This window comes from Balaenoptera ricei, chromosome 3 (genome assembly GCF_028023285.1).
Source record: "Balaenoptera ricei isolate mBalRic1 chromosome 3, mBalRic1.hap2, whole genome shotgun sequence".
Lineage (NCBI taxonomy): Eukaryota > Metazoa > Chordata > Mammalia > Artiodactyla > Balaenopteridae > Balaenoptera > Balaenoptera ricei.
This window is the reverse complement of record NC_082641.1, coordinates 117,291,192-117,302,336: the sequence shown is the minus strand read 5'-3', so window position 1 is coordinate 117,302,336 and position 11,145 is coordinate 117,291,192. Positions and strand designations below refer to the sequence as shown.

The 11,145-nt window shown below is 50.3% G+C and overlaps 1 protein-coding gene across 2 annotated transcripts; it reads left to right on the top strand.

The window, feature by feature from the left end:
• Positions 1–461: 461 nt before the first annotated feature.
• Positions 462–8,171, top strand: ECSCR (endothelial cell surface expressed chemotaxis and apoptosis regulator). 2 transcript variants are annotated; one of them, XM_059917228.1, is made up of 10 exons: positions 462–593; positions 3,875–3,910; positions 4,151–4,201; positions 4,363–4,422; positions 5,404–5,451; positions 6,081–6,194; positions 6,586–6,684; positions 6,894–6,930; positions 7,559–7,655; positions 7,826–8,171. In XM_059917228.1, the coding sequence occupies exons 1-10, from the start codon at positions 533–535 to the stop codon at positions 7,832–7,834; spliced, it is 612 nt and encodes a 203-aa protein (XP_059773211.1). In that variant the 5' UTR covers positions 462–532; the 3' UTR covers positions 7,835–8,171. The 2 variants fall into 2 exon arrangements, with proteins under 2 accessions (XP_059773211.1, XP_059773212.1); XM_059917229.1 differs by lacking the exon at positions 5,404–5,451.
• Positions 8,172–11,145: the final 2,974 nt, after the last annotated feature.

Sequence of the window (11,145 nt, the reverse complement as noted above, 5' to 3'; positions counted from 1 at the left end):
TATTCAGAATAACAGTAATGTTTGTAAGGTCTCCCTGAAAGATGTAGGGAGTCCCATCTGCATCCGGAGCCCTGAGGAGGGAGAGGCATGTAGAGGATTCAGTCTACAGAGGGTGGGCGGCCGGTGGGCCGAGCTATAGGGCTCAATGAAACAGAGTTACACTCCAAGAAAGCCTCCAGGTGGTGTACGGAGGGACCGATGGATCCCCACAGAGGGGAAGAGAGGGGGCACGGGGCCAGGTTGCCCTCGCTGGCTTTTGGGCACAGGTCCTGGAGGAGACCACGGTGGCCCTAGCCCAGGCCACGAGGAGCCCGGGCGCAGGCGCGGCTGTTTCAGCCTTACATCCTCAACTGGGCTGCCGGGCTGAGCAGGGCCCCTGGAGCCAGTCCCAATCTGTTTCCTTCTATTCTTTGACAGGAAGCTCTGGAGAGTCAGCCCCCACCCCCATCCCGCCCCAGCACTCCCTCTCTCTTTTCCACTATGGACAGAGCCTCCGCACAGAGGCTGCCTGCCTGCCGCAGACCCAGCTGACATGGGGAGCGTCGGAGAAACGCAGCTGTGCTGGGCCATCCTGGGCTTCCTCCTGCTCCAAGGTAAGAGGCACCTGCCACTGTCCTTCAGCAGCTCCTCTCCTGCGGCCGGCAGTCCTGGGCGCCTGTCTCTCCTTCAGGACACACACCACACAGGCTCTGCATCCAGGGCTTCGCTCACCCGGAGGGAAATTCCAGAGCCTTTTTGTGAAGGGGATCACTTGGCTTGGGAGCCGGTCATTCCCAGGCAGCGGTAAAATAGAGGTATGGTTAGACTCTTTTGTGGGACATTTTCCAGGGTGAACTGGGGCCCCCAGAGAGGCTGGCCCCCTGAAATGTGGGAGGTGACTGTCTTGGTGTGAGGTTGAGGCTGGAAAGCTCCTTCCAGGGTGTCCTAGCACAAAACTGTCTGTACCTTGGCTTTACAGGTGATCTTTTTTCTTCTTTCGTATGAGGAGTAACAACCCGGGATTTCCAAATATTGACTTTATGCTCAAATCACAGGAAGAGGGACTCAGGTTAGATACAAAGAACCATTTGCCAAAGAAGATGTACGCATTTCATCTAGGAGGCCAGATGAAATGACCCCCAGAGGAAATGACCTGGGAACAACACCTCTCAGACAGAGCTCTGTTAGCGGATGAGTGTGAAGCAGCTCATAAGGGGTCCTCTAATTAGGGAGCGGTTTCTGGGAACCATGAGAAATCCAGGAGATTCTGACTCACAGGGCAGAAACTTCCCTTCGGTCATCCCTTCCCCACCCCCACCTCACCCTCCACAGGTCCTCTGTGGAGGATTTATGAGCATGTGCTCAAAGCGGCAGAAGTGGGTTCAAGAGTATCTGGATGGGGAGGGAGGATGGCGGTTTCTTGGCGGTGGGTGAGAGGGCCCGAGTTCCCCAACGCTCTGTCTCCTGGAGAGGTCAGACATTTTTCTAAAAGCCCAAGGACTGGGGATAAAACTCTGATCATCCCATTCCTATTCCCCCCACCCCCTCCCGGGAGGATAGAGTCAAACATCTGATCTGGGGCTGGGGGACTAGGCTGCCGTAGAAACCTCAGAAATGGCAGAGGAGGAGATTAAAAGGTGAGACCCACGAGGGGACATTTTCACAAACCTAGGCTTCTCCCAGCTTCCCTACCTGCTGTTCTGTCCCAGCCAAGCTCCAGGGTTAGGAATGTCCTGAGTGATTCTTCCTGAGCTACAATCACCCTTGAGTATCCTAGCCGCTCATCCCAGGATCTCACAGCTCTCGCTGTTTCCTTCTTTTGGTGGACTGGGGAATCTTTTTGAGGATATTCAGGCCCACAAAGAGACGTGACTGTGGAGACACAGATTGAGGGCAGACTTGAAACTTGGAGGATTGGAGAGAAGGGGGCAAAAATTTAAATGTTCAGAATTTCTTGAGCATGAACTGTCAGGCCCTGTGTTAAGTGCTTTATGTGCCTTTTCTTATCCTCACAATGACTTTTGGGCTACTAAAATCACTTGCATTTTAAAGAAGAGAAAACTGAGGCCCAGGTCAGACAGTAAGTGACAGAGTCAGGGCTTGAACTCAAGACCTTCAGACTCCAAAATCCATGAGTTTAACTACTAAACTATGCTGCTGAGGAAAACAGTGTGGTGGTGGTGAAGAGGGGGAAGAGAGAGGCTGGCAGCGAGTGAAGCAGGTAGGGATTAGGGAGGGGAGACAGGAAAGTAAGATATCCCTGTGCCTAGTGGTCAGAGGCAGCCCGGCCTATAGAAACAGATGCTCCCCAAGTCCCTCCTCACAGAGGAATCCACTGTTGACAAACTGTTCCGGTAGGGGGAGGGGAGACAGGAGACAAAGAGAGAGCAGGCCACTGGGACTCAGAGCTTGTGACTTTGGAACTCCTTCTAAGACACTAGTTTTGCTTCTAGATAAATGCAGGAAGGCAGTGAACTGTGCCTTCTCACTAAAACCTAGTTATCACCTTATAGAGCAAAGATGGTACCTTAGATATGCTTGATCAATAACTGACAGATTTTTTTTTTTAAGACATGCCTCAGATTGAAAAGTGTTCACCCAGGGTGATTCCCCAGCTGGGAAGAGTTCTCTCTAGGCTGGGGCACCTAGAAGTTTTAACTCCCCTCTTGAATGCCCCACCCAAGGAGGGACTGGGGCTATGAGAGATGGTGACCTGGAAAAACACAGCCCTGGCTTTGGGCAAGCTTGGGCTTGGAAGCAATTATTTCCACACTATCCAAGTGATAGCCCCATGGAGGAAGGCAGTGGCTGAAGAAAATAAACTAGTGGGCTGCCCCAGGCTGGGCAGGTCCCTGGCCCTCAGCAGCCTCTGTTCACCGGGGCCTGGGCTCCCAGGCTTGGTACTTCCCTGATGATGAGGGGCTGAGGGAGCAGGAGGCCAGGCCAGCGGCTGCAGTCCCAGCCCAGCTAGTGGAGGACGGGAACCCAGCTGGGCGGCTCCACTTCCCCACGTTGTTTTCCTTTCACATTGTTCACAGGTTTCAAGAATGATTTCATTGTGGAAAATGAGCAAACACAACCTGACCTTTCAGGTCCCACGCACACAGGGGACACATATATGGACACACAGCACACATGCACATCTGCGTGGAGGTCCGCAGGCACACTCATGCACACACACAAAGGAGAATGAGGCCTTGTGACTGGGGCCTCCTGATAATTGCCTCTTCCCTGGGTTTGGCTAACAGTGACCATTTCTGAAGTAGCCTCTACCTGTTAGAGTAAACTGGTGGCTCGTTCTAGAATTTCCTTGCCTCCTGTATGTACCTCAGAACTTGCTTCCTGTGTAGGCCCTTACCTCCAGCTGGAGGGGTAGAGAGACAGCCCAGGTACCAACCCCAATCCCTCACCTCATCTTATTCACCACATCTTTCCATCCCCTTCCCTTGGGACAAGACCAGGATGACAGTATTCACAGAAAAGGGGTGGCTCCATGATAGTGTAGTGAGAACATTAGCTAGAGACCTGGAGTTCTGAGTCTTTGTCTAGACGTGGCAGGTCACTGGCCCTCTGTCCTTGGACATATCACTACTTTGGAATAACCTTCCCCTGCCCTTGTGTCAGGTCGGTATATAACCCATGTGGGACTGAAGAGACAGGAAAGGACTCTAGGACACTGAACCATGAGGTGGTGGCGATGGTGTGATTGAGTCACCGTCTCAGAGGAAGCCAGCGCCATGAGCTGGAGTCACATCCTCTAGCCTACTGCCAAGGGTGTCTGCCTTCTAGCGTGGGAGGCTGGAAGCCAAAAGGCCTGGGTTCTTCTCCGGGGTGGGGGTGAAGGCTGGGCAGAAGGCTCACCAAGCTAGTCTACGTGTTCTGCTTTCTCTTGCAGGCCACAACTCCCAGCCCGCGACAACTAGCCCTCAGGGTAAGACCAAAGGCACAGGGCCTACTCCAGCATTCTGGCCTGGGAGCTGAGGAAAAGTGGAAAGAGCTCCAGGCCTGTTTGGCACTAATCTTTCACATGCCTTGAGAGAGGAGAGAGATGACAGGTTGGGGCGTGGGGTGGGGGAGGAAGAAAGACTAGAAAACACCAGCTTAGCGAAGGAGAGAGGCAGATGGAGCAATAGGAGGCAGCGGACCCTCAGTCTCAGATGATCTGTTTCAGGAAACTTCAGCAGTCATAGTCCAACCACAGAGCCAACTTCCCCCCAGACAGGTGAGTGAGTGTGGGTGCCTAGGGGCCAAGACCTGCCCCTTGCCCAGCCCTCTCCCCAGCCCTTTAGATCTGCTTGGAGCCCAAGGGTTCTCGGGTGGGCTAGGGAGTGTGGTGTCACCAAACCTGCCCCACCTCCAGCTGCCCTCCACTTGTACTTGCAGGAGACGGTCCTTCTGCAGAGCCCAACTACTCAAGCCCTCTGTCCAGCACCGGCATCCCAGGTACTCTGCCACTCAGATTACAGATGCCATTCAGGGAGGGTCCAGCGAGGAGGCAGACACAGTCTCTGCTCTAAAGGACAATACAGATAAGTGGAGGACCAGACAAGCAAATAGGACCTCATATTGACAGTTACAAAGCAGGGTGAGAAGGGCCATGATGAGCGTAAGCCGAAGGTGCTATGGGAACCAGGGCAACATTAGCCACTTCAGACTTGGGGGCCAGACATTCCAGAGTGAGTGATCTCTGAAGCTGAGGCCCAAGAAGGAGCTAATCCGATGAAGACTGTGGGGTGGAGGGTGGTAGGGCATATCCCAGGGAGAGGGAACTGCAAAGGTAAAGGCCCAGAGGAATTGAAGGCAGATTTGGGGCTAAAGAGCTTCCCTGCGCACATGCTGGTTGAGGCCCTAAGCAGGCCACGCATGCTTCCTAATCTGCAGCAGCTCCACAGAAGCCCTCACGGGTCTCCATGGAAGCCAGTAAACCCATGACTCTGAGTTCAAGCGCCGTGGCTGGTCACCCCTGTCCTTGCTGGGACTGACTTGGTCCCAGCCACAGAAGCACACGTCAGGACTCCATGAGTACCTGGGACTGGGGGTGAAAAACCCTGGGTCATGTCTGGCTGGGTTCCTTCTTCCCGCCTCGGGAAGCCCAGGTCCTGCCCCACAGTGAGGGTTCTCAAGGCTAGGATCCACACCAGTGGTACCCTGCTTTGGGAGAGAGGTAGAGAGGCTTGAGGTGGGGGGGAAGTGGAGACAGGAACTGGTCTCAGTGAAGGTAAAAGGAGCCTGGACTCAGGACTGATAAAGGCATAGAAGGGGTAAGCTGGGGGTAGGGGAACCCAAAATGTTGGAAAGGGAGACACAAAAGGCGGGAAAGGGCTACACGCTTCTCAGGGCAGGTTGGCCTTCACCCAGCAGCATGGGAGAAAACTAGGAGGGGGTGGATACCCTCCATCTGGGCCCTCCTGTTTCATGGTGCAGGCACAGGTGTCCCAAGCAGCGGCAAGAGCAGTGGCAGTACAAGCAGAGGTATGTCCTGTCTGTGCTCACAGTGAAGAGCACCCTGACCCTTTCTCTCATCCCAGCCCTCGGCTCTGGGGCCTTTTTACACTTCCAGACTTAAACTTAGGAGTTGGGTGAGGATAAGGAAGTGGAATAGCAATCAGGCCTGCAGTAAATGTGTTGAAGTGGGGCAGAGATGGGCGACCATACCATTTTTTAAGAGCACCAGAAACTTGTGCCCATTAACTGGCAGCCTGGCTTGTTAGGTCAGTGCCTGGGGACAAACATCTGATGCCCTTCCTTCCTTCCGCCTCAACCTTTGGCAAAACACAGATGGCTCCCCCTTGCCCGGTCTGGCTCCCTATCTCTGCAGCATAAATCTCTTTCCTCTGGACCCCACGGGTGTGGTGGGAAGAGCATAATGAGAGAAGCATCCTGAATTTTCTGAAGTCCTCTGGAACTAGGAACATGAGCAACCAGCAATGCTCTTCACGTGATCCCACATCACCCAGTTCTGAAGGGTGGGAGGAAGTCTTTTTGGTAGGGCATGAGTTCTCTCTGCAGTCCTCTAACTGGGGGAAGTGGGAGGGGGCCAGCTTTCTCACATAGACTGCATCAGTCCCTTCGCTGATACCCCCATCCCTACTCCCTTTTAGACACCTCTCACAATGTTACATCCAAATTACCCACCATGAGTTTGAGGACGAGAGAAGACTCGACCATCCTGCCCAGCCCCACATCAGAGACGGTGCTCACTGTGGCTGCATTCGGTGAGAGGGAGGAGAAGGTGGGGAGTGGCAGGGGACCTCACGCCTGAGCTGACTTGGACTCTAGGTCTGGGAACACAAGTTCAAATCTTGTCCATTTGGTTTAGGAGGGTTTGGCTGATGAGGAAGACGCTGGTGGGATGGAGCCTCCGCTGGCCCTCCACTCAGCTCTTCTGGACTCTGATGGGCTCCATGTTCTTAAGGGAGGATGGGGCAGGGCTGTGGAGGCAGGAATAGCAGGCTGAGAGCTCATTCATTCAACAGAGGAGGGGAATTCACTTTACTCCCAGAGCTTGTCTACACAGCACTTAGCTGGGAAGGGAATTTGGACTCCTGTTGCCCTCTTCCATCCTGTCCTCTGCTTCTCCTTCACCCCATCCTTCTCCCTATTCAGGTGTTATCAGCTTCATTGCCATCCTGGTGGTTGTGGTGATCATCCTGGTCAGTGTGGTCAGTCTAAGGTTTAAGTGTCGGAAGAACAAGGAGTCTGAAGGTACATGCCCTGACCCTCAGGGTCCCCTTTGCCTCTCTTTGATGAGGGACCCAGAGCTAGATTCTGGAACTGACACCCAGCCTGGGGTTGAGGGAAGGAATGGCACCACTAGGGGAAATGGGAGGGTCCACTGGGTGGGCTTTGAGGGGAAGATTGGGCTTCTCAGTTACAGTCTGTGACCTCCAATCCGTGCCTTTGGATTTTTACAGATCCCCAGAAACCTGGGAGTTCAGGGCTCTCGGAAAGGTAAGACTGTCAGAGGTGTAAGGGAAGAATCATCTACTGACCTCTTACTCCCCCATTCCAAGAGGGACCAACACTTCCTGCCTTCACACACACACACACACACACACACACACACACACACACACACAGAATCCTGACAGCCTCACCGAGACCAGGGCTCGGGCAGGTGATGGACTGGAACGCTTTAGCCCCAAGGCTAAGTCTCTATAACCCCTTCATGAAAAGTCCAGGAATTCAGATTCTAATATACTCCTTAAACAAGAAGGTACTTATTTAAGGAACCACTTGTTGAACACCTTATATGTGCCAAGCACTATGGTAGAAATTTTTGTATATCTCAGATTCTTAGAGGAGTTCTTCAAGGCAGATATGACTGCATTTTACACATTTAAAAAATTAAGACTTAGGAGAGGTTGTAATTTGGTCAAGATCGCACAAGTAGTAGGTAGCAAAACTAAGATTTAAACACAAATCTTTGGGGCTTCAAAGCACACACTCATTTCATTATAGTCCACCACCAAAATAAAGGTTTCTCAAAACAAAGGTTAAGTTTCACAACCCCCCAATTCCTTGATCCCCATTGCCCTATGGCTCCTTCTGTCTCTAACCCATGTTCCCTTCCCCCCAGCTGCTCCACAGCCAATGGAGAGAAAGACAGCATCACCCTCATCTCCATGAAGAACATCAACATGAATAACAGCAAAGGATGCCCCTCAGCAGAGAAGGTGCATTTTTCCTGGTTCCTTCCTCCCTTCTCCCTCCTCCTCCTCCTTTCAGGCTCCACTTCCTTAACCAGAAAGGAGATACTTCCAAAGATCCAGGCTCTTCTCTCCTCTTCCCTACCCTACCACTCCCGGTTAACTTCATCCATCCTCATTATGTATTTATTTTGCAGGTTCTTTAAAAGCGACCTTGGGTCCCTGTGGATCTGACGATGATGCAGCTTCCCTGTGACTGTAAGAAGGAAGGCGATGGGATGGGTAGAGGCAATAAACTAGATATGTTATTTTATTGTTTCACATCTACTCCCAGATCTAAAGGACATTAGCATTCCTCCAGATCTGGGAGCAAGCTGCCAGCCTGAGAGACTCTTTCCCACGTGGGCAGTCACCCTAGAAACACAGCATGCTCCTCCCACCATCTCAAAGTCACAGGGAGGAGGAGTCTATAGGGCCAGAGCAAGGAAAATGACAGTGAATTGGTCCTTTCTATTTTGCATTAAAATCATTTTCTAGCCTGCAGTCTAATTTCTTTTAAGGTCTATGTTCCCATGGGTATTTCTTAACAGAGTGTTCTAGCAGCTCTGGGGCCTCCTTTTGTAGGTAAGGCACGTGTGCAAGTTTCTACCCCTGTGGGGAGCTCTCTGAGAAACCTGAGAGGTGGAGAGAACTTTTTGTCAGGTCTGCCTTGTTTCACCTGGTTTATTAAGTAGTGACGAGGACTAACCACTCCAATAGAAGGGAGAGAAAAGGAGCTGTAAACAGTGATCACTGTCACCAGTAAAGCAGTTTTAAGTCTGGAGAGTGAGAACATGGGACACACAACGCATTCTGATTAGAAAACTCCGGTGATGAGAGCTGAATAATATAAGGGCAAATGCCCTCTGCCTGCCCAGGTAGACTTGCCTCATTTTGGTCCTAGCTGTGGGAATAGCACTGGGAAGGTTTGGAGCGAGGATAGATCTGTGACTTCGTAAACCCAAATCCACTCCCTTTGCCCCACACAACTATGATTTTTGTGTCCAAGACACAGAATGATGGCGCACAAACACTGTAAAGTTGTTTCAAGAGAATAAGAATGCAGTTATCTTAGTCATCTCTACCATGACACTGGTTTAGAAATGAATCTTTGTTGAGGAGAGTCAATGGAAGAGTCATCTGGGTATGTATGCATGGAGTGCAACAGGCATCTGGTTGATGGCAGTTTAGAGCATAGATTACCCATTCTGAAGGAACCATATGCTATTTTTTTCTGGATTTAGACTCTGCAAGGAGAGAGAACGCTTAGAACAGAAAGTTTCACTCTACTTGTCTCAGTGAAACTATTAGAGTGGCCTGAAGAAACCTACTGGATTCTAAAATCCTCTAGGGCAGAGGATTTTATAACCTGCTCATGTCTGTAGCTCCTATGTGGTACACTGTGCTCAGCACATCAGAGATCATGAACACTGGATCTTGAGTGCAGGAAATCTAGTCAAAAGGCTGGGCTCTGCCACAGACTTGTAGCTTGATTTTGGCGAAATCATCCCAATCTCTGAGCCTACTTTCTTACTTTTAAAATGAGGTGGGTAGACTACCTGGCCTTCACTATCTTTTTGGGTTCTTATATTTTACAGTTCTATAAACTCTAGATGTAAGAAAAAATAAACACAATCTTTTAAGTAGAGATCACTCTGGGTGGGAGCCAGAGACAAGTCTTGGGTGACTCTGGGACTTAGATTCTCTGGACTTAGATTTTCCTGCGCGTTCATGTGTATTAATGTGGAAGAATGATCCCGACCTGGCCCTGTCTCTCTCACAGGCTACTTGGTAGGTAAAATGGAATAGTAAATGTGGAGACACTTGGGAAGTAAAAGCACTAGCTGGCAATTGCAGCAGACAACATGGAGTACCACCACCCAGGTTCCACTTCAGGATCAAGACCCTTGATCTTGAATTGCTGGGAGTGTTGGCTGCTGAGGGCTCATAGCTGACTGATGACCAGTTGATGGGGTGGGGAGGTGGAGATGAAGACCTGGACCCCTTGCCTCAATTTCTCCCTCTGCTTAATCCTGCTTCCCTTATTCCTCACAACTGTAGTTCCAGGAGCACTCACCAATAAACCTTCAGCATGTAAATCTCAGAGACTCTATTTCTTGGAGTACCCGACCTATGACAGCAAGACCATAGCATTTTAAAAAATAATTCAGATATATTTTATTTAAGCCACAATGCAAAAAGCATATGACTTCCAAGCCAGTTCCAGTACAAAAATCCATCACTGGGACAGAACTCTGCAGGTGACCTAACAATGTCTAGAAGTACTGGATTCTGTTTGAATTGTTATTGTTATTCTGACTGCCATGGGTACTTAGTTCAGATGCTTATCATGCTGGACTAATTAGGTCAAGGACATGGGCTTCGTTCTAGGTAAGTTGACGTCTTCCGTATAAGGCCACAAACTTCCCCCTGACTCTGGACAATGTCCTGCAAATATGAGCTGTTAGTCCTAAGGTATTTATATATGGGAGAGATGGGGTGAACTTGTATTAATATGAGATTGAAAGGCTTTTACCCTGAAACTGACATTGCAATACCACATTAGCCATGTTGATTTTCCTGTTGCCAAATAACTACCCTTTGCGAAGGGGTTGAGGATGAATTCACTTAATGCTGAATTCCGCTCTCTAGCAAATTATATTAGACGGGGTTCTGCTGGAGGATCCTACTACTTATGTAAATACAAGACCCCACCTCTGACAGGAAATCCAAGTATATATAGCCTTTCCCTGCAGCTTCCCTGAGACCATATCTCTTCCTTTATGTCTAGACAACAGGATGGTGGCCATTTAGAAGACGGCTTCCTCCCTATTCTAACACAGGACTAAAGGGCCCCAAAGCAGGAACGGGTGGCAGGGGTGGGGTGGTTGCTGTGTGTTCTTCCCTTGCTTCTCCCCTCATCCTATGGGGGGGCAACCAACAAGCCAGCTCAGAAGCACAGGCCCAGTTGAATAGAGGGATCATTTACTCAGTATCTTTCTTCCAGGGCTGGATGGGGCAGCACCTCAATCATATAGGGCACATGGCAAACCTCAGTATCACCAGCAAAAATTCACTACAGTTCAACAAGTTTTTCTAAAAGTAAGAAGAGAAAACTGATAGAAATTCGAGGCTGGCTCTAGGTAAAATGGTTTAGCAGGTAAAGAGTCACTGCAGGGTCCCCAGCCTAGGTCTAGAACACAGTTTCCCAAAGCCAGGCTAGTACTACTCAATTCTATTTGAACCTGCTGGAAAACATTGTGTGCCTCTGCTCAGCAGTTTCCCCTGGATCTGTGGATGTCCTTTCTTACCTCTTTGAACTTCTTTCTGCACCTACCTTCCTCTCTTTGAGAACTGCTAAGTTCTTGTCCTTTATTTCCTTCCCAGGTGCTCTCACTCTTCCTGCTGATTGCTTTCCCCTGGCACCTCTATCTGGAGACTGTTGAGCCCACAGCTTCCTCTTTTACCAAACACAGAG